Consider the following 23,501-nt stretch of genomic DNA (forward strand, 5'->3'; position numbering starts at 1 on the left):
TGGAGGGTCGCTCGTCTCAAGGTCTGTGGGAAGACCATCATCGTTCCTGGCATATCAATCGCCTAGAGATGTTAGCTGTCTTCCGGGCTCTGAGGAGCTTTATCACAGATCTCAGGGGGCACCATGTGCTAGTACATACGGACAACACATCGGTAGTCGCCTATATCAACCACCAAGGGGGTTTGCGCTCGCGCTCGCGCCCGTTATCCAACTTGGCACGCCATATCCTCTTGTGGTCCCAGGGGAAGTTACTGTCACTCAGGGCAGCTTACATCCCCGGGGTACAGAATATAGGAGCAGACACTCTGTCGAGGCAGGGGCCGAGGCCCGGGGAATGGAGGCTCCACCCCGAGGTGGTGGAGCTGATATGGAGGGAGTTTGGCCAAGCACAAGTGGATCTGTTTGCGTCTCGAGAGACGTCTCACTGTCCACTTTGGTTCTCCCTCACGCATCCAGCTCCTCTGGGACTGGATGCTATGGTACAGACGTGGCCGAGGCTACGTCTGTACGCCTTTCCCCCAGTTGCTCTGCTCCCGGGAGTTCTGGAAAGAGTTCGCAGGGACCGGGTCCATCTACTTCTTATAGCCCCGCGCTGGCCGGGCAGAGTATGGTTTCCCGATCTTGTGTCCCTCCTCGACGGGCATCCTCTGGAGTTACCCGTCAGGAGGGACCTTCTGTCCCAGGCAGAGGGCTCGATATTTCACCCTCGGCCAGAACTGTGGAACCTGTGGGCTTGGCCTCTGAGGGGGCCCAGCTCATAGAGTCAGGTCTCTCAACCGAGGTTGTTGAGACCATTCTACAGTCCAGAGCTCCCTCCACGAGGAAACTTTATGCCCTGAAGTGGAGAGTATTCACTTCTTGGTGTAGTGACCGTCGGTTGGACCCAGTCCACTGCCCAATTGGTACAGTGCTGGAGTTCCTGCAGGAACGGTTCACTGCAGGTCTGACCCCGTCCACTTTAAAGGTCTATGTGGCGGCCATAGGTGCTTACCACATTCCTTTGGGTGGAATGTCTGTGGGGAAAGACCCCTTGGTATCTCGTTTCCTTCGTGGCACTTGGAGGCTGAGGCCTGCAGTTCGCTCGAGGGTGCCACCTTGGGATTTGTCCTTTGTGCTACAAGGCTTATCCCAGGCCCCCTTTGAGCCCATTGAGGAGGTTCCTGAGAAGTTTCTTACTCTGAAAGCTCTTTTTTCTTCTGGCTATTTCTTCTCTCAAGAGAATAGGGGATCTTCAAGCATTGTCGGTTGCTCCGTCATGCTTAGAGTTTGCTCCGGGTATGGTTAAAGCGTTCCTTCATCCGAGACCGGGTTATATCCCCAAGGTCCCCACTAATGTGGTCAGACCTGTTGTTCTGCAGGCCTTCTGTCCTCCTCCCTTTCAAAATGCTGACCAGGAGGCTAATAATTTGCTTTGCCCTGTGCGGGCGTTAGACGCTTACGTCCACAGAGCTGCCCTGTGGCGTAAAAGTGATCAATTATTTGTGTGCTTTGGGTCCCCTAACAAAGGGGGCCCGGTGTCTAAGCAAAGGATGAGCAAGTGGGTGGTCGAGGCTATCTCACTTGCTTATGAGGCGGCTGGGCAGCCTTCTCCTTTGGCTGTCCGGTCGCACTCGACGAGGAGTATGGCGGCCTCTAAGGCCCTTATTTCAGGAGTTTCATTACAGGACGTCTGTGATGCGGCAGGCTGGTCCTCACCGCACACTTTCGTCAGGTTTTACTCTCTGGATCTAGACTCTGCTCCAGGGTCTCATGTTTTGTCTTCCTAGTGCTGCTCTACGGATTTCACACAGGACAGACATTTGTAGCTATGGAGGCGTTGGTATAGACGTTCCCATAGCGTCATTTCTCGACGCAACGGGAGTTCCCTTGAAAGGGAACGCCTCGGTTACGACTGTAACCTCGGTTCCCTGAAGAGGGAACGAGCGTTGCGTCGCCCTGCCATATCTCCTTCATGCCTGTCAGCTCGACTTCAGACTTTTACGAAGCTTTCGTTTTCTGTTTTGGGCCGGCTTTTATAGTTTCCTGGTACGTGACGTCACCCGCCTCTGACGTTCCGCCACACCATTGGACTGATTTTACATGTGCTTCAAGACGTCATCACGCAAAGCGTTCCCATAGCGTCATTTCTCGACGCAACGCTCGTTCCCTCTTCAGGGAACCGAGGTTACAGTCGTAACCGAGGCGTTTTGAGATAATGACATTTATGCGTGGTTTGTGAAAATACAAAAAAAAATTCTCACTGAAATAAGGCCATGAAACCCATACTGATTATTTCTTCACAAGACTTTTGAAAATTGTATGACATAGCCTAGAATATTTGCTCCAAAACTATGTGAAAATCACCCTGTCTGCTCATTCAGATAAGACAATATATTGATTTAAAATTTCTAAGACGTGTTTTGTGTGACAAAGCCATATGCGAAAAGGCGTGATCATCTCATGAATATGTAAGGTTTTAACACCTGAGAAAGACAAAGACACTCCCCTAACTGCCCTATTAGGAGCGATCAGGCCCTGTCATTCAGAGCAACCTTGCACAAAGAATGAGGAGATTTAAAAAAGAATGGCTTTTAGATTGTTTGGATTTATTTACAGCACAACACAATCCAAAAATACAAATGACAAAAGAGCACATTGAAAACAATGATCCAAAGACAGAGACCTTTGTGCCATTCCTAAAAACATTGTACATACCTTTCATTTCCAAGGTGTTTGATTTTCACTTTACCATGTTCATGTACAGAGACTCATGTGAATGTAGAAGTCAGCAGGACTCAGTTGCATCTGGTCCCTGAAAGAAAAAAAAAAGAAAAAAACTGTGAACATAATGATATCAAGAGAAACTATAGGGCTGCACGATTTTGGGAATAGATTTTAGATTTTTCTGGTTAAAATTTCTTTTTAAAATTCACAGAATACACACACACACACACACGTTTCCAACAATATATAATGAACACCAGGTTTGTTGTGCCTTGTAGGCATAGGCTACGCAGTGCTGCATAAAATAATAATAACAATAAATTAAATCTTCCAAAAGATTTCAAGAACAACTACGCTAGAGAAAAATATATTGATTATCATATGTTACTTCAAATGTTTCTGTCACGGAGCAAACCCGTGATCATGAATGGACTGTATGTAGGTACACCATATCAAACACACAAACATGTGCGGCATTAACGCAGTCTAGTTACTGACACTGATATCCTGGGTATTCAAACTGCAGTGTTGTGAATGTGCAATGTTTGTGCAATACTTGAATGTATTGTGTATAATGTGTTTTAGATATTTGAGATGTTTGGGTATCATTAGCCGCTAACATTGTTCATTCATCTTTATAGAGAACCACAACACAAATATGTTTGATTTGAAAACTTTATTAAAAATTGTGTAACACATTATTACATATCTAACTTACCTGCTTGGAAAACGCCTGTGACCAAACCTGTATTAGTTTAAGGGCAGAGTATTTAAACATGGTGGACATGCTGCCTGATTGGGAGAAACCATGTTGGGTAACTGGGGGGGGGGGAGTTTTTCCAAATGTTCCTGTAAAGCAAGTTTTATTGTTAATTCATTGTTTTGCATCATAGTTGCATGTTCTTGTTACTGTGTAATGTAATTATGGATGTTGTTTAATATGCATTAGGTGGTTGAAAGTACATATGTTAGAAAGTAAACTTACCTGTAGAATGGTACATTTCCGGGTGTGGCCTAGACTATAAATGGCTGCCAGAAAGCATGGTGCAGGAGGGTCAGGTTGGTTGTGTGAAGTGGAAGCAAATTCATAGAACCTTGTTCCAGAAAGTTTATTAACCAAACGACACAACTGCTGTTGTGGCTACCTTCCCACAAAAACTTGTAAATATTTATGTTATTTTTTTTATAATTTTTCTTTTTTTTATTTTTTTATTTTTTTTTTGTCATTGGATTTGCACTGTCTGCACAATAAATTCACCTTAATTGGGATTTCCTGTCGCACTTGGTCTTATTATGCCTCTGATCGCAAGGGCGATCGCTAACAGTTTCCATTCGTTATGATGATATGAAATGAGATAATAGTAAAAACATAAAGCCTAATGTTTGGTGCATTTTTCCTTTCAAACGCAATCGCGCTCCAAAATATGATACATTAAAACCCACAGCGCGCTCCAAAATATGATACTCAAACCCACAGCGCGCTCCAAAATTTGATACATTCAAACGCCATCGCGCTCCAAAATATTAAACATTATGGTTATACATATCTATGTTTAAGCAGATATCCACAAACAGTATTTATCAGGAAACACGGGTATAAATAGTATAATATTCACCATATACAGTATCTAGCAACAGTTCAACTGCAATGTGAAGTTTATGCAACAATACCATAAACTAATAAGTAAGAATTTCTTACCTTACATCTTTCTTGTCTTCAAATCGCGTTCTTCTTCTTCTGAGTTAAATCCAATGTAAGCTCAGACGTGTCTTCCAAACTCGACGAAAAGCAGAGACTTGTGAAGTTTTTTGGTGTTTTGTGTTTGAGGTAACGAGGGCGTTCGCGTTCCATGTGGAGATTTGCATGTGAATCTCTTTTGCGCGAGTGGGCGTGTCGAATTAAAAAGTAATTAGCAAGCGTTTGAGATACTGGACATCCTGTTGGTTTTATACAAATTACTTAAACAGAGAATATTTGTTTTCAGTTTGAATCCGATCATTTAAAAGTACACACTTAAATGTTTATAAAGGTAAATGGCTCATAAATGTGTGAGAAGTATTCGTTGAGTTTTGTTTCAGTTTATAGACGTGCTTAAGAAAAAAAAGTTCACCGCAACGGAGAGGCAGAACGCACACCCTGTTTATTTTCTTTATTTTACAAAAGCACAATGTTTTGATTTGATTGTAAGTGGACACATACAAAAGTAGAAATATCACAGATTATTTTTTTATATTTCTTTTTTCTGTATAACCATAAATGACGGAGTAATTTAAGTTTATGTTGCTGCTATGTGAAAAAAATCCAGCAAAACGCGGGGGCGCGTTTCTCGACCTCAGAGGGTTAATGGCAAAAGTGTAAATTCACTCTATATAACACAAACAGGGCTAGCATAATATCTGATCAACATGCTTGTAAATCTTTGTATTTTTAAGAGAATAATGTTTATGCGTGGTTATAAAAAAAAAAAAAAAAGTTGCTGAAAAAAGAACACAAAACACATTCTAAATATGTGCCCACAAGACTCTTGACTAATGTATGTTGTCGTTTCTAGTTCTGGCTTCAAAATGATGTGAAATTCATCCTGCCTGATCGTTCTCTTAAAAAAATACATTGATTTAAACATTGTAAAACAGTTTTTTTTGTCAGAAGAGGTTTATGCGTGGGAGGGGTAATCGCTCATCAATATTAATGAGATTCAGACCAGGGGTGTGACATAGACACTCCCCCAATGACTAATGGGCCATCAAGAGAGGCAGCCTGAACAAAGTAGAGGAGATTCAAAGGTTTTGTTTTTCACTGTTTTATTGTAATTCCTCTATGAGGAGGAACTAAATGTTTTAAATTTGCAATGTTTTAAACTCAGCTGTGGTCCAGGTTCCCGTGCAGGCAGGAATCTCAGAGTCTGTGGAACCATATCAATGTCAGTCTCTGTTTTCCATGACAGAGTAGACTGCTTGTTGCTTGTCTGAATGTTTGTCTTGGCCCTCTTTGCAACAGGTGTCTGATGATCACCATCACCTTTATAGCTGTAAAACAAACAAACAACTGTGAGCATGTTTAATACACAAAATATAACAACTGCATTTCAATCATTATAAGTAACATTGGCCAGATGCAAAGCCATACAGACACATAATGTTTGTATGGACTATGTAAAACCAGAATATGTAAACAGAATTATACTAATATCTGAAAGAAAGGGAATAAGTGTACTTACTTTTCAGTTGTTCTCAAAACTGAACGACACCTGTTGCGTGCCCTCCCAGTGCGAGTTGCAGGTGAGGTTGAGAATGATGCTACCACATTCCTATAAAAATAATAATATTAATATTAACAAAGGTTGAACAAAGTACTATGCCAGCACATGCATAACTGATGGACAGTCAGCATTTTGGTAAAACAACAAAAATAAGCTCTTTTATACTAACATTACCAATCACTAATTGTAATATTGTGCATACATAACACCACAATTTTTGCAATTGTGTCTGGTAATTGTGTTTTGCAATTGTGTCTGGCAATCCACACAGGCACATGTACATTTGTAGCATCTCTAAGTAAACAAAATTGGTCTAACATCTGTAAAATTGTGGGTAAATATGTACTTCTTCTGATTTCTGTCTGTGTTGCTGCGTGCCCTCTTAGTGCGAGTTGCAGTGAGAGGTGAGAGTGAGCAACCTACATCATTCCTTTCAAAAAAAGTTGAAAACTATTATTATCATATAGAGTACTATTCCAGCACATGCACAACTGATGGGCATTAGCATGCGGATAAGATAGCACAAAGAAAAAATATGTAACATTATCAACCAACCTCCAAAAATAAATAAACTCATACAGGCTCATATTGAAATAAGTATATAAACAAAATTGAACAAACATGGGTAAATATGTACTTACTCTTTCTGACGTTCAACTGTGTTGCTGCGCGCCCTCCGAGTTGCAGATGAAGGAGATGCAGCTACATTCCTGTTTTAAAAAAAGTTGAAAACTATTATAACATAAATATTTCAAAGTATAGTAGCCTATCATTAGTCTATATGAATAACTGATGCAAATAATTGTAGACACGTGCTGTAGGCATTTATTGCGTGTAATGGGCCATTACCGGAGATAGCACAACGCAAACATTAACACATTTGCAATTCATCAGCTGGGCATATTTACACATTTCAGCACATACACACATTTGCAATAGATATTTGCAAGCACTCTTCGTTGATGATAATGAGGCAGCATAAACACTAGTCAAAATATAATCTAAACATACATAATATTTTCTAAATTAATTTCAAAATTCTAACTTTCATACAGGCCTATAATCTAAACGTTGTACATATATACAGCATGTCTAGGCTATGCTGTATAAAGTCTTCTGAAGGCACGCGCCGAAACGCGTTTGTGCAAATAAGTTTATTTATGCATGAAGCCTCTCTCCTACTTTATACAGCATAGCCTAGACCATTTAAATATAAATTACTCTGAATGGAAAGTATGGAAATGGTCAAACCAGTAAAATCTGTAGCCTACGTTTATTTAAAATAGCTTGTCAACTAATTTCTCTGTACTGGCTAATTGGCCTACGTGTTGTAGCCTAGTCATTAAATAAAACAATTTAGTTCATATTTAGGTTTAAATAAAATCTTTTATGTTGATTATATGAAAAGTGAAAAGCATGAGTCAGATCATGCGCAATCGCGAGACAAATGGAGTGGGCAGAGAAGATTTTGACCATTTCATTAAGTTTATTTTTTGTATAAAGCCTTTCTTTAAAGTGAATTTCGTTTTGTATTAATTGTATCTTAATTTTAATAGTTGTTTCATCAACCAATTGCCTGTATTTATTACATAAGAATTAAAAATAGCAGGAACTGGAGGCCTCATAAATGAACCCAAACTCATAAGCTTTGCCTAAAATACCAGAGAAATATATAGAAAGCTCGAAATGTGTTATTTTAAACAAAACTATTAAAAACGAAAGAAAACAGACTGCATGAAGCCTCTCTCCTACTTTATAAAGCATAGCCTAGACCATTTAAATATAAATTACTCTGAATGACAAGTATGGAAATGGTCCAACCAGTAAAATATGTAGCCTACGTTTATACAAAATAGCTTGTCAACTAATGCAAGTAAATTTAAAAAGACTTACTCATCCGAAATATTATCCACGCCTGGATCAAGTCGCTCTTCAAAATACAAACGTTCGTTGTCAGAGTCCTGTTCTTCTTCTGAGGAAAAAGTGAACTCTTCATCACTATCCAGGACTAGCTGAAGGACTGTGTGTCATCTTCCAACGGCGCAGGAAAGTGAATGAATGAAACTTGCTGGTTTTAAAGCATTTCAGGGGGCTTTTTACCTCATTTTGCATAGATCACCTCAGCACATTATCTTATGAATAGCGCGCGCTCTGCAAGAGGGCGTGAACTCATTACAGCTAATTAGATGAGGCGGGAGAAACTGTACTTCTCTTTAGTTTCATACAGATTACATTGCAGGAGAATTTTTGTTTTGAATGTGAACTGTTTTATTTAAAAGTAGAAATTTAAAGCTTTCTTTAGACGCATGTTTCATGGTTGTGTGATAAGTATTCGCTGAGTTGCAGTTAATTTTCCAGACTTGTTTCAGAAAGATTTTTGCGGAGACAGAGTGAGCTGAAAGCGCACCCTGTTTATTTTATTTATTTAAAAATAAAAACAAGGTTTTGATGTTAATGTGAGTGTACACAAAAAAAAGAAGACCCTCTATAGTTTATAATCATGTATTTATTTTATTTATATGACCATAAATGACGGATTTTTTAAAGTTTATGTTGCTGCTATGTGAAAAAAATCCAGCAAAACGCGTCGGCGCGTTTCTCGACCTCAAAGGGTTAAAGCTGAGACTTTATTTTATACCAAAAGGAACCTGCTCTGTCTTGTCTGTTGGCGCATTGTCAGTATCCTCTTTGCTCCGCAATACATTTTTCACTGTGTGAGAACATGATGTGTGGAGTGAGAGCAGAATGGCTTGTCAGACATAGCAACACTTAGGTAAAGTTGGTTTTATATTCGATATTCGCACATTCGCGGACCTCCGCGTTCAATAACTCGTGAACTAAACGTTGTTGCTACAGAAAACACCTATCACATATAACTACAGATAAAACACCAGAAGCTACAACATAATTTTCCTCAAAACGATCTTTCCTTCGCACTGGACAAAATACATTATCTCTATGCGCAGGCTGCTAAGAAGGGACCATCTGCAAAGTGCAAACCCGAAGGAAAGCTCGTTTTGAGGAAGATTTAAATATTAAAACAATGTTATTTGTGTAGTAACAATATTCAGCTCACGAGATATTGAACGCGGAACTCCGCGAATATGCAAATATAAAACCAACTTTACCCAAGTTGCAGACTTGATCATGTAGGACCTCAGTACCACATACGTGGACAGCACCATGAACATAGTCAAGTAAAAAAAAAAAAAAGATTGCCAACCAGGGTAAAAATAGTTTCAGGTTTGATATTTTATATTTTATATTCACCTAGACTGCTTTAGTGTACTTTTGTGTAGGCTACTGTACATACAGTACGCAAATATGTTTTATGTAAAAGTTACAGTAATTCACCACAGGGATTTTTTTCATGTTCCAAAGGTAGTGCTTTCCTATTGACCAGACTGACTTACTACAGGTGAAATTTTGACAATACCTCCTTTACTGTACGTACAATAAACAAATAAGTTTAAGAAAAAAATACTGTAATTCACCTAAAGTATTTTTTCATGTTCCAAAGGGTGTAGTGCTTTCCTAGTGACCACACTGACTTACTACAGGTGAAATTTTGACAATACCTCCCTTACTGTAAGTATAGTACAAACATATTATTATTTAAAAAATACTGTAATTTCTCCTTTTTTCATGTTCCAATGGTTATAGTATGTTCCTCGTGATCACTCAATTAACTTTGATAAATGTATTAGGTAAAAGTATGTATTAGAACTGCTGTTCCTTGTACAACACAATTCTTTCATTGATTAAAAAAAAATGCAGAGATTTTAGGTTAATCATATTTTCAACGTTATAAATAAGCAACACCCTTATTGTAATGATTCAAGTTAAGTTTTTGTTATGAAGTCCTGAAGAAGTGGATTCTGGAACACACTGCTGCTTCAGTGTATATCTAATGAGTGATTATAATCAAGGTATTAATCAATAGTTTTCCTTCTATATATCAAATGAGTTGAATGACTTCTCTAGGCTTATGAGATTTTACTTTGTTATAGAAATTATCAGTGTGATTATCGAAAATGTTATTTCATGTATCCTTTAAATGTCTGTATTTGATATCTGAGGTGTAACGTAAGGGTCTGGCCCATGCCAGGAATGCAGTAACAGTGCCTGCTCATTTAGCCTGGCTTCCAGAGATGAAATGATGAAGATGACTTCTTTAACAGGTGTCACTACATCAATCTGTTTTTCTAGGCTACCCTGATAGCAATGGTCTCAGGAGTCATTGAAACCTATAGTTGAGAGACCATTTCTTAGTTAAAGTCTTTACTTTCCAGTTAGATTTAAAGTATCCTCTCCTTGAGAGAAAGAACATGTTATCTTAATGTTTTGAGAAGACTCTCCTCCTCACCAAATCCAATCTTGAAGAAACTGTCTGTGTGTGTTAGTATTCTTGGTTACAAGTTAAGGAACAAGTGGAAATATAGCTGCAAGCAGCGATACGGGGCCAAGCCCCTGAAGCAGCAGCAAGAGCAGGAATAGTAAAAACAGCAGAAATTGAAGAAAAAAGAGCTGGTTTAGAAGTATAGGTGAAAATGAACTCAAAATGAACAGAAGTTCAGATGAGAATGAACATAGAATGAACAAGACATACATTAATCCAAGAGGAAGAAAGATTAGTACAACGTTGAATAATAAAGGAATCGACATGACACAACATTACACACAATTTTTTTAAATCATGCCACGTGGGGCTCAAACCCATTATCTCTGGGTCAGATACCTGTCACTCATATCATTGCGCCACTGGGAAGTTGTGTTTTTGGCAAGATTAAGAAGGTCCAATAGTTCAAGTGAGAAGCCATTCAAAATGAAAATTTTTTGTATAAATTTGCTTCATGTTGTATTTATCGAGTTCGTTCACATATAGGCACCATGTCTGGAACAGAGGCAACTTTTCCACCACTTAAGGCCACAATACCTCTTGCGATCTGGGAATGTGCCATACAGCATTCAAACCCACAACCGGAATGGTTCATGGTTCATGTTAACCAATTAGCATGCTAAGCTAACTACCATAAGTCAACAAATACAGGTCAAATTTGGAGAAAAATATATCGGGAACGGTAGCAAAAATCAAAAATCTGTTCAGTCACTTCTGTGTGGCTCGGTCCAAAGATCATCTGAGCCAATTTTCAGAAAAATTTTACAAAAATTGAATGAGGAGTAGCACAAAAAATTGAACACTGTACTTTTCAAAATGGCCACTAATGTAATGGGCAGAGTCTTATTGTAAGATATTTATTGTGATTACCATAATGAGTGGAATCAGGGGCTCGTTCTTCGTACGTTGCTTATTACATCCGAGATCAAATGACACATCCAAGATGATATCATCGTGCTAATCATGATCTGGCTAAATCGGTTCTTCGAACACACTTGCCGGATGAGATTAGTATCGCTGGATTGAGTTATCTGAGATAATTGCGCGTTCATGCGCTGGGTTAAAAGGGGATATGTATCGATAGTAGAAACATTGATCAGCAACGCTGCTATTGGCTGTTCAGCGTGGCCAAAGAGCGCGCTCAGTTTTTCTCCGCAGCAGAGCAAGAACTAATAGTCGAAGTTTATTCGGAATTTTAATGTTTAATCAAAACGCCAGGGAACACCTCAAAGTCTGCAAAAACCAGGAGAGAGGGCTGGCAAAAAGTAGCAGACAATTTAAATCCGTTAGATGTGGCCATGTTAGATGTTTTTATCACTTATTAGCCTATATATTTGTATTTTAATAATTGCATAATTAGTTTGTTCATTGTAATGTCAGAGTCACCACACTAGAACATGGGAACAAATAAAAGTGAAGTACAAAAATATTCTACATAATGGTAATTTTTAGTTATATTATAGTCTCTTTTATAAAAGCCACTGTTAAATATATGGTTATCTGTTTATAAAAGCAACCAAGAAAAAGGCTGAGAAAAAAGAGAAAAGATCTTAGTAGCCTACACTGTAAAATAATTTTTGCTGCATTAAATTAAGGCCATATAGTCATTTCAACTGTTAAATCTTGAGTAATGATGAATTTTGACTTGTGAAAGTGGAAACTGATAAACTTGTTAATGTAAAAATATTTTGCCATGAGTTATTGATCACATTTTTCCCGAGTGTAGTTCATTGTAATGACATTGCGTTTTCCTCTTTTGTGCACTTTTACATAATACACCAACACTTGTATCTGTTCCCAAGGAAGTGGTGGCTGAAATATATGCAGTAAGTGGACATTTTCTAACTTTCCAAAGGAAAGAAAGTATAAGACTTTGTAATGTCCATTTGTTTCCATTGCACTGGACAGTGAATAAACCCTGTCAGATAACTGTCATATGGAGGAACTAGCCTACCTGCAAGTGCATAAATAACTTTACTTAATTTATACTTGTATGCTTTATGGCTGCAATATAAGTTGCAGGATTCCACATCTACAGAAAGGCCTACAGAAGAGTCTGCACAGACAGAGGAGACATAGGCCTACAGGTGGGCAGTGTATAGCCAACTTTTCCTTTTTATTTGTTGCATGAGGCATGTGTCTAATATCTCTTGTTGCAGGCACTTGACCACTGGCTTTTCTTTACAAAGAACAATTGAAATAAAACTCAAGGAACTAAGCATATTTGTCTTTTATTAAACATTTAATGAAAAGATTTTTTTTTTTTTTGCAATGTTGTGTAATATGGCACATGCAACAATGTCACAGGCCCTGTCAGGTGTGCAACCCTCAGACTTATCAGACACTGAAATCTTCCCTTTAGTTAGCCAAAGTTCATTTCATTGTGTGCCCTTGTCCTGGCTAGAACTGCATTGTAACTGGTTTGGGTCAGGGAATGGGGTCATAAAACACCTGTCTGCAGGCAGGAACATGTCATAATCACCTATGAAGAAATGCAGTTCTGTTAGGATCAGCATAAGTGTATGTGATACAGTGAGCTTGATATTTAATTGTGGAACTTTCCTTACCACTTTCAAATAATGTGCATAAATGTGAATTTCTGAAAATTCTTAAGTCATGCACAGTTCCTGGCCATTTTGCTTTCACATTTGTGATATGGAAGATTTTAGTCAACTGCCTTTTTTAAATTTGATATAATATTATTAATCTGGAATATTAAGAATCCCAATAGTAACTGGGCTGCACATTTACATTGTGAACCCCCTTTCTGTTCACATAATCCCCTTCATTGAGGCCTTGATGGCAGTCTATGCTAGCCTATAGTATGGTACCAATCACGTTAGTGAAGCCTGAGTGACATATACTGTAATCGGCATGGTCATGATGGCATGATCTTCATAAAAAATTATGATAGCCAAAAAAAAAAAAAAAAACTGCTTTAAAAAAAACTGCTTTACAACATTGGGTCTTAAGTGGCTTGGAAATGCCACAAAAAAACCTAAAACTGTTTTTTAAACCTAAAAGCGCCAGGTAAACTTAACATCAAGTTCTCCGCATCTCCAATAGTGTAAAGGAAAGAGCCACTCGCAAATAATCTTAGGGCAATGCAAACAGTTTGTGCTGTAGTTAAAGGCCGACTCCGACAAGTCGAAAATAAATGTGCGTTTCCAACAATTTTATAATGTAAACGACAATCTCACGAGTCACGAAAAAAAATATACATCTCAGAAAGTGCACTATCGCGCTGCGCTGGACTTCCCCATGGACTTCCCATATCAACTCCGCTTATGAAGCCGCAGTCTAATCCTGTTTACATGAAATAAGCCTGCTCCCGAGCAGGTTCAAGTTTGCGCACCTGTTGCTATGACAGCAAGTCCAGGATGAGCGTCGAAGAACCAAACAATCCAAGATCATGCCAAATCGTCAACAATCAAATCCAGCTAACTGAGTTAGCGACGTACGAAGAACGGGCCCCAGGTGTACTAAGTTTCATTTGACATCTATTTACATTCACATCTACATCAAAGAGTTCAAAAGCTATTACCCTTTTAATGTTGCATTTTTGAACTGGTCGTGGCGCTATAGAGTTGGTCCTACAGACTCAAAAATTGGTCCAATTACTATTCATTACAATCACTACAAGTGTGGAAGGTCACGACGTGCCTAAATTCAGGGTCCGAATGTCAGAAAAACTTAAACCAAGAGAGGATCAACAACAGCAAAATTTTGAAGAGGTGAAATTGAAATATTACTCTAACCACGAGGAATTAATTACAACTTTTATGTATAATCCCAGTGGTATTCCATGAACAATTAGAAAGATAATAGAAATAAAACAGTGGACTGTACAGTATCTTGAATGCCTCCATGATCTTGCTGTTCATTATCTGTCAGATTTGCTGCACCAATGCGTACAGGTTCAGTCACTACTGTTAATAATAATGTAGCCCCTATTAATGTACTACAACCTTAAACAAACAAAAAAAATTACAGTATTATATTATTATGTAAAACAGTATTATTAGGTATTGTCAAAATTTCACGTGTAGCAAGTCAGTTTGGTCACTAGGAAAACACTACAGCCTTTGGAACATGAAAAAATACTTTAGGTGAATTACAGTAATTTTTTCATAAACTTATTTGATAATTGTACGTACAGTAAGGGAGTTATAGTCAAAATTTCACCTGTAGTAAGTCAGTCTGGTCATTAGAAAAGTACTACAACCTTTGGGATATATATAAAAAAAACACTATAGGTGATTAATAAACACATGTAATAATATGCTCATTACATAAACATATTTGATAATTGTACAGTAAGGGAGGTATTGTCAAAATGTCACCTGTAGTAAGTCAGTGCTTTCACTAGGAAAGTACTACAACCTTTGGGATATATAAAAAAAAAACACTATAGGTGATTTACAGTTTATTTCATAAACATATGTAATAAACATATGTAATAATATGCTCAGTACATAAACATGTTTGATAATTGTACAGTAAGAGAGGTATTGTCAAAATTTCACCTGTAGTAAGTCAGTCTGGTCACTAGGAAAGCACTACACCCTTTGGAACACGAAAAAATACTTAGGGTGAATTACAGTCATTTTTTCATAAACTTATGTGTCAACTGTACATACAGTAAGGGACTTTTTGTCAAAATTTCACCTGTAGTCAAGGCCGCATTAATGCACGGGCTTACCTGGGCTGAAGCCCAGGGGCCTCCCAAGTTCAGGGGCCTCCCAGGTTCAGGGGCCTCCCATGTTCAGGTTCATGATGAGCTGAAAAGGTCATATTGTTTTAACTTGTCAGATTTTGTCGCTGTATGTCGCTAGTCGCTTGTGGGCGTTGGTAGTGCTGTCGCTCTAATGTTATTGTTAAGGTGCGTTCACACCAAACGCGAATAGAGCGTCTGGCGCGAGTGATTTCAGTGTTGTAAAGACACGTTTATGTGCATCTAGAGGTCCCGCGGCGCGAATGAGGCGAGACTGCTCGTCTGGCCACATCTATACAAAACACCACCACAAGTGATATTATACAACTATATCATTTTAATTTGACTAGGAATTAGGCTCAAAAGAAACAGTATGCTGTTGGGAGAGTGTTTTTATATTACACACAGCAGTGTTCAGGGATTAAATCATTTACTAGATTAACGATCGATCAATCTACAAATTAAACTCACTCATACTGTCATCAATTACTAAAACGTCATCCGAATTTGACAAATAGGCTAATACATTTTCTTGTCCCTAATAGTCAACATAATGCACTGTAAAATGAACTGCAGCAGTGCTAAACTTGCATCATAAAACTACAACACTCGAACTATTAATGTATGAATTAAACTCACTGAGACTGTCGACAGTTTCTTTTCCATGCATCATTTTATTATATCCATGTTTGCGGTTAGTTGCAGTCAAATCATATAAAACAGTGAAATCGCCCTTGAACTCTTCTGTCTTGCCTGCACTGCACTCGAGACGGTGACGGGAGCTGAGCTCCACTGAAAGGCTTCTTTCCTATTGGTCGTCACTCGCGAAAATCGCTTCTCATTTGCATAAAGTTGAAATTTAGTTGCTGTGTGTGGTTGTTAAATAAAGTGTCTTGTGTTTATGTGCTCAGTGATATGTTAATAACAATATTAAAATGAAAAACAATATTTAAAAAAATCACTGTTGTAGGTCTCGAAAGAAACTAATGCATTTTGTGATGTAGATTACCTATAGATAGGCTATTACACTTTTTTTAAATGAGACTCTTTAAATTGAGGGGATGGGGGGCCTACAAAACCTCTCAGCCCCGGGTCCTAACATTAGGTTAAGGCGGCTCTGCCTGTAGTAAGTCAGTCTGGTCCGTAGGAAAACACTACAGCCTTTGGAACATGAAAAAAATACTTAGGGTGAATTACAGTCATTTTTTTAAAAACATTTGTCAACTGTACGTACAGTAAGGGAGTTTTAGTCAAAATTTCACCTGTAGTAAGTCAGTGTGGTCACTAGGAACATGCTACAACCTTCGGATAGTAAAAAATCCCTTTAGTGAATTAATGTAATTTTATTCTAAAAATATTTATGTACAGTGAGGCAGGTTTCCTAAATACAATCATTATAATGCACTTTTTATTGTTGCTAAAGTACAATCAATAGCATTAGAACACATAATGTGAGAGAGATTTGCTGGTACATCTGTACTTTGCAAAAATTTAGTTGTCAGTTTGCACACAATGGAACAAAATATAACTTTTTAGACGGTCCCTATCTTCTTTACCACACACATTGAATGTTCGCTGAATTTGTATGCCATTAAAACAATATTTGCCCATTTTGATCGATTGTGGAGAGTGTTGTAGTTCACCATCTTTGTCCTAAAGATCATGTAGCTGCTTTTATTTAGCAAAAATGTGCTTTATTGCGCTTGTTATTGAGACAGTTTTTAAGCAAAAAAGTGCGAATGTGCGAATATAAAACCAACTTTACCTAAGTCATAGCAACAGTAACTAAGAGGGGCGGGTCTTTGTGAAAGGTCAATTTCAAATCATTAAAATCTTTGTGGACTCGGCCGGACTCGACTCGGACTCGGATGTCAAGGGTCACATAAATAAATGAGGAGGGATCAATCACCATTTACCAAAAGTTATATTTCCTTAAGTAAAGTATACATTTTTAAATCATAAAAAATGTCTTGACAAAATTACATGAGGCAGAGCATTCGGAAGTAAAGCCTTATAAATGTACACACAATATTAAAGTCCAGAGTTACCACACATGTCCTTGGTCCATCACACCATTGTAGATGTTTAAGATGTTAGAAGAACAACATCATCCACATTTGTTCAACAAGGGTTAATCCAAGGAAAAAGTGTCTTTTCGTTCAGGAGTTCGGATATACTTCCACGTTGAAGATAACAACACAAAGAACTTGAACCAGTTGAGAAGCCCTCAAAATCAAGCAGATACCAAAACCCTCTGGTCAAAATAAAACAAACAATACAACAAGAGGTTCAGCAAGCAAAATACTTTCGCACTATAAACCTTTGTTAATGTTAAAGAAACAAATAAATCAACTCACATTGAGATATTGAACACAGATGTTCCTCAACAGGGTTTTCCAAATGAAAGCATAGAAAGAGCATGTGCTCTCAGCTAAAAGGTATTCCTAACTCACACTTTCCTCTAACTTTTACTCTCTGGCCTGGAGAGATCTCTCTAGTAATGGCTCCCTAGTGCTCTCTAATGGCCGGGAGTGAAATTACAACTTGCATTCAACATAGGAGACAGGTAACAGTTTACTAGAACTGTTACAAAGGACTCAGACTCAAGTCCGACTCGGGCCCATTTGGACTCGGACTTGGACTCAAACTTGATTGGTAAGGACTTGGACTTGACTCGGACTCGACAAAGGTGGACTCGGACCCAACGCTAGTTCCTTGTGTTAAAATCGCATGTGTTGAAATACTGTAGAGTAAACTGTTGAATTGTTGAAGGTGTAAAGACGTTAGGCCGTATAGTATAGTTGTGATTTTGCTGTAAAAACACGTTTTATTATGTATAGTTATCAGGGGAGCTCCTGTAAGCACATGTTTACGTCTCCAAAGTGGATTTACATAAACCTTAAATATATCTTAAAGACGCTAATTTTAGATATCTATTTAGATCTGACAGGAAAATCTTCTAAAAGTATTGCAGATGAGCACATCACAACATGAAATAGACAAATGTGATGAATGTGTGCTATTATGTCAGAGAATGCACTGTCGTCAACACTGCTTACATTAGATAAATGATCTGTGAGGAAGGTAAATAAACACATATATAAAGTAAACATAAGTTCATCACAGAGGTAATCTTGTTTGAATGTTACAGGGACAGATGAACACGTGTGTGTTTATTGAGCTCATAAATCATAGAGGTAACATGAATCTTGTCTGGATGTTACAGGGTCAGATGAACACGTGTGTGTTTATTGAGTTCATAAATCACAGAGGTAACGTGAATCTTGTCTGGATGTTACAGGGACAGATGAACACGTGTGTTTATTGAGTTCATAAATCATAGAGGTTACATGAATCTTGTCTGGATATTACAGGAACAGATTAACACGTGTGTTTATTGAGTTCATAAATCACAGAGGTAACGTGAATCTTGTCTGGATGTTACAGGGACAGATGGACACGTGTGTGTTTATTGAGTTCATAAATCACAGAGGTAATGTGAATCTTGTCTGGATGTTACAGGGACAGATGGACACGTGTGTGTTTATTGAGCACATAAATCACAGAGGTAATGTGAATCTTGTCTGGCTGTTACAGGGACAGATGAACACGTGTGTGTTTATTGAGCACATAAATCACAGAGGTAATGTGAATCTTGTCTGGATGTTACAGGGTCAGATGAACACGGGCAGATGACGTGACGCATGTTTTTTCTGTAATCAAGTGTAAATGTTTATTGAACTGCATTTCTCAATTAAAACAACACATGCCAGTTCAGTTCAGTTCAGTTCAGTTCAATTTTATTTATATAGCACATTAAAAACAACCATAATTGACCAAAGTGCTTCACAAAATCCAACAAAGAAACAAAAACAAATTATTATACAGACAATATCACACAAAGTAGGCCTACAAACAAAATAACCAACAGGTCAAGATATCAAAGCTCAACTAGAATTGAAAGCCAAAGCATAATAATGCGTCTTAAGCAAGGACTTGAATATTTCAATAGTCTGAGCATTCCTTACATAAATTGGTAGACTATTCCAGATATTAGGAGCAGCCACTGCAAACGCTCTGTCACCTTTGTTTTTTAGCCTAGATCTGGGCACATCGAGGAGCATCTGGTCAGAAGACCTCAGTACTTTAACAGGTGTGTGGACATGTAGAAGCTCCGTCAAATATGAAGGCGACAACCCACTTAAGGTTTTAAAAACAATTAATGCAATTTTAAATTTAATTCTAAAACAAACAGGAAGCCAGTGAAGTGAGGCCAATACTGGTGTAATGTGTTCACGTTTTTTGGTCCCGGTTAAAAGTCGAGCTGCTGCGTTCTGCACTAACTGTAGCCGTCGAAGTGATGACTGATCCAATCCGGCATACAAAGAGTTACAGTAGTCTAATCGCGACGTAATAAAAGCATGTATGAATCTTTCAAAGTCTTTGCGTAGCATGTATTGCTTGACCTTAGCCAGAAGTCTCAAGTGGAAGAAGCTAGTTTTAACAACTGAACTAATTTGTTTGTCAAATTTAAAAGCACTGTCAAAAATTACACCCAGATTCCTGGTAAAAGGTTGAATATGGGAACATAGAGTACCAAGAACATCTGCACATTCACTTAAATGTCCCGCACGACCAAACACAACAATTTCGGTCTTTTTATCATTGAGACATAGAAAATTCTGATCTAACCAAATTAGATTTGTTGTTCTTCTCATTGTTTTTTACAGGCAAATAGATTTGTACATCATCTGCAAAACAGTGGAAAGAAATGTTATGTTTTTTTAAAATGGACCCTAAGGGCAGCATTTACAGGGAAAAGAGCATGGGTCCCAGAATGGAACCTTGGGGAACCCCACAAGAAAGAGGTACAGCAGATGAAGAGCAATTCCCAAGGTGGACAGCAAAACTCCTATCTGTCAAATATGATTTAAACCATTTCAGGGCCGTACCCATAACGCCAACACTTTGTTCAAGTCGGGATAAGAGGATAGAGTGGTTGACAGTGTCAAAGGCAGAGGTCAAATCTAAAAGGACTAAAACAGCTGATTTTCCTGAATCAACTGCTAAGAGAAGATCGTTATATACTCTTAGAAGGGCGGTTTCAGTACTGTGGCGGGGTTTAAAACCAGACTGGAACTTTTCATAAATGCAAAAATCATCTAAAAATGATTGCAGTTGATTAAAAACTACCTTCTCCAAGACTTTAGATAAAAATGGGAGTTTAGAAATGGGTCTAAAATTAGAAAAAAACGAATGATCCAGATTTTTCTTTTTTAAGAGGGGTTGCACGATTGCATGTTTAAAAGCTACGGGAACACACCCTGAGCTGAGAGATGCGTTAACCAAGCTTAAAATACTGGAACCAACAATGTTAAATATTTCTATGCCAGTGGGGCATAGAACATCATTTTATTTAAATATTATGATTTTGGGACGTAAAATGTATTTGGTGTTGTTCATATTTCAAGGTGAATAGCAAAATGTCCTGCGGTGTGACTGTAACATTGATGACTCATCAAATGTAAATATTAGTAAAATAAAGCAGGTATGCTTGGAGCAGCTAATAAATGCCTTGGCATTTTTTTATATGCATTTACTTACTTAACTTAAGTTTTCAAAATGCTAAAAAGTACTAAAATAATATTTACAGTACATTTAGTTTTGAAACACAAATGCTGTCCTGCAGTGTGACGTAGGATATTAGATTTTGGTACTGGCAGTTACATGGACAGCCATAGTCAAGTCAAGTCAAGTCAAGTTTATTTGTATAGCGCTTTTCACAATACAGATTGTATCAAAGCAGCTTCACAGTTTTAATTTAAATAATACAACAAAGTTTGTTTCAAGAGGAATTTATTGATCGATGAAATTAAATTAAATATCCCCAAAATATCCCCAACTGAGCAAGCCAAAGGCAACAGTGGCAAGGAACCGAAAAACTCCATCAAGTGACCTAATGGTGTCCTAAAACTCCATCAGGTGACCTAATGGAGAAAAAAAAACCTTGGGAGAACCCAGGCTCAGTCGGGGGCCTTTAGTCCTTTAGTCAAGCCCCCTACCAGGAAGTCCCCCAGATGTTTGGATGTGCTAAGGAGGTTAAAATGTGAGTGTTAATCTCTTATTAATTTGATATATTGTATAATTTCTGTCAGACCATGAACGTGTCCATTTTTGATAGTCCTGTGGTGTGACTGATCTAGACTGATCTAGTTCGAGAAAAAATTAAAATATTTTTAAAAAAAGAATCATATTCAGGTTTAAAACAATGAACTTATTCAGTTCCTGTAATGCCCAAGGTCAGTCTTGTATAGCAATTACTCAAAATGGCTGCAAAGGTGAAAAAGTCCTGTGGTGTGACAGCCCGTCCTGTAGTGTGACATAATTAAATCAGATGTCTAGCTAGATTCTCGTCTGTTATGTTTGCAATATTAAACATAAATATAAATATATCTCTGTCTCTATATATATATTTACGGTGACGCATTGCTGCCACATACATATTATTTCCCCCCCCCCCAATTATGTCGTAATAACGAGATCTTATGTCGTTTTAACGACATATTTTCTCGTAATAACGAGATCTTATGTCGTTAAAACGACATCTTTTTCTCGTAATAACGAGATCTTATGTCGTTAAAACGACATATTTTTCTCGTAATAACGAGATGTTATGTCGTTAAAACGACATCTTTTTTTGCCCTTATAAGGACATGTGTAGTCATGTACAAAATATGCCTTTATCCACATAAAATTGACAGCCTATCGCGCCTTTATCACACATTCAAAAAGCTTAAGCAAATAGTAGCAGCCCCCAATCATGCAAAATTAATCAATGAGGCCCTTTTTAAAAGTTTTTTTTATATATATATAATATATTATATATAATATTTATTTTTGTTAATAGGCTATATCTTCATTCATTACCTAGAGATATAAGTAGTCAAAACACAACAGAACATTTTACAACATTGTGTTCTTATTTTGTTTAATTAACGAAATGTCAATCTTCGTCTTTATAACAGAAGATAGCCTACAATACAAAAATCTTCAAGATGTATAACGGATTGTCACCTTATAAACAGTCCTTTTTTAATGGCATAATACACCCTTATAATAAAGAAAAAGCTTCAGTGATAAAGAATATGAACACAATGCATTTAATTATACGTTAAGCGTTTTCCTTCCATAGAAACCCTTTATTATAAAGAAAATAGGTGGCTCTTAACGTGTCTTTCTATGGGAGGATGGTATTGCGGTATTATTAAACAGAAATGAAAAATACAAGTAGCCAATAAAATAAACAAATTATTGTGGCATTAATTAGCCCATAAACAATATTTATTTTAAAGCCTAAACGAATTTGTTTAAAGAAAAACACCAGCGTTGGGCGTTTATCTGCAGGCTAAGTGTTTCAGCCGTACTTTTCAAACTGGCGCAATAAAATGCAACAGAATTTGATTAGTTAAACATGAAGAGGATTATCCGTCTGGCATGGCCGCTCGCTCTAACGGTAACCTAGATAAATGTTTGCTATTATTAAGCGCATATCCAAGTGTTTGTGCGGAGTCATGGATGAAGGCGCCGGTGCCATCACTCGCATTTTCCTATCAACAGTGGAAACAACTTAAAATACTCCATCATTTCTGGTCATACAGAAAATAATAATACATCAGTCGCAACTACTTTTATTTGTGTAAACTCACAACAACAAGAAAACGGTGTGCTTTTGTAAAATAAAATAAAACGAACAGGGCGCGCTTTCATGATCTCTGTGAATTGGAGAGCGCCTCAAAAATGAACTGAAAAACAGTGTATAGACAAGCCTCACAGACATGAGAAATATAACTATAAAGTTTATTAAAAAAATGTCCACCAACGAAAAAAAATCCAATCGAAAGCAAATACAGTACCATCTGATTATGTAATCCTGTCCGTATGAAAGGCGCATCTGGCTACATTACAGCGGAGATGTATGGAGATATGTATGCAGGCAGCCTACACTGATTTAGAAAAGACTAGTTCATTAATAAACAATTAAAATGCTTCGTTATTTTTTTCAGATACATTTATTATATCATTAGCCTACTTTTGCCGGCGCTTTGCGGCAAGTTTTATGCATGCGCTTGAGCGCGGAATATAGACTATAGTCTACATGCACCCAGGATTGAAAATAAACGTGCGATTAGTCCTAATTGCTTAAATGAATGACTACTAGTCTAGACAAATCCTTTAGTCTATGGCAACTCTAATCAATAGCCCACATTTAATATTTGACATTATTTCATTAGTAATTAGTATCCAGCTCTTCACATTTAATTAGTTGAGTTAGCATAATTAATGAACTAATAAAATAATAAAAAAATTAATAAATGAAGATACTAACCATATATTTCTATATAGCATTGCTTATTCCACCACACAA

At 37.6% G+C, this 23,501-nt stretch overlaps 1 protein-coding gene across 1 annotated transcript; it reads right to left on the reverse strand.

Annotated features, from left to right (window-relative positions):
* Positions 1–5,488: 5,488 nt before the first annotated feature.
* LOC309473964 (uncharacterized protein) lies at positions 5,489–17,560 on the reverse strand. The gene is made up of 7 exons (XM_082136257.1): positions 17,434–17,560; positions 17,125–17,330; positions 7,857–7,935; positions 6,605–6,673; positions 6,310–6,393; positions 5,922–6,011; positions 5,489–5,730 (listed from the first exon to the last, which is right to left on the reverse strand). The coding sequence occupies exons 2-7, from the start codon at positions 17,129–17,131 to the stop codon at positions 5,520–5,522; spliced, it is 540 nt and encodes a 179-aa protein (XP_081992383.1). The 5' UTR covers positions 17,132–17,330; positions 17,434–17,560; the 3' UTR covers positions 5,489–5,519.
* Positions 17,561–23,501: the final 5,941 nt, after the last annotated feature.

Source organism: Leuciscus leuciscus (genome assembly GCF_965113295.1).
Source record: "Leuciscus leuciscus genome assembly, chromosome: 14".
NCBI classification, from domain to species: domain Eukaryota; kingdom Metazoa; phylum Chordata; class Actinopteri; order Cypriniformes; family Leuciscidae; genus Leuciscus; species Leuciscus leuciscus.

What these genes read in the sequence shown, in the direction of transcription:
- LOC309473964 (XM_082136257.1), bottom strand. An exon ending in GTGGATAATATTTCGGATGA is followed by an intron (nt 6,674 to 7,856) that starts GTAAGTCTTTTT and finishes TTTTTAAAACAG; the next exon opens with GAATGTAGCTGCATCTCCTT. An exon ending in ACAGACAGAAATCAGAAGAA is followed by an intron (nt 6,012 to 6,309) that starts GTACATATTTAC and finishes TTATTTTTATAG; the next exon opens with GAATGTGGTAGCATCATTCT.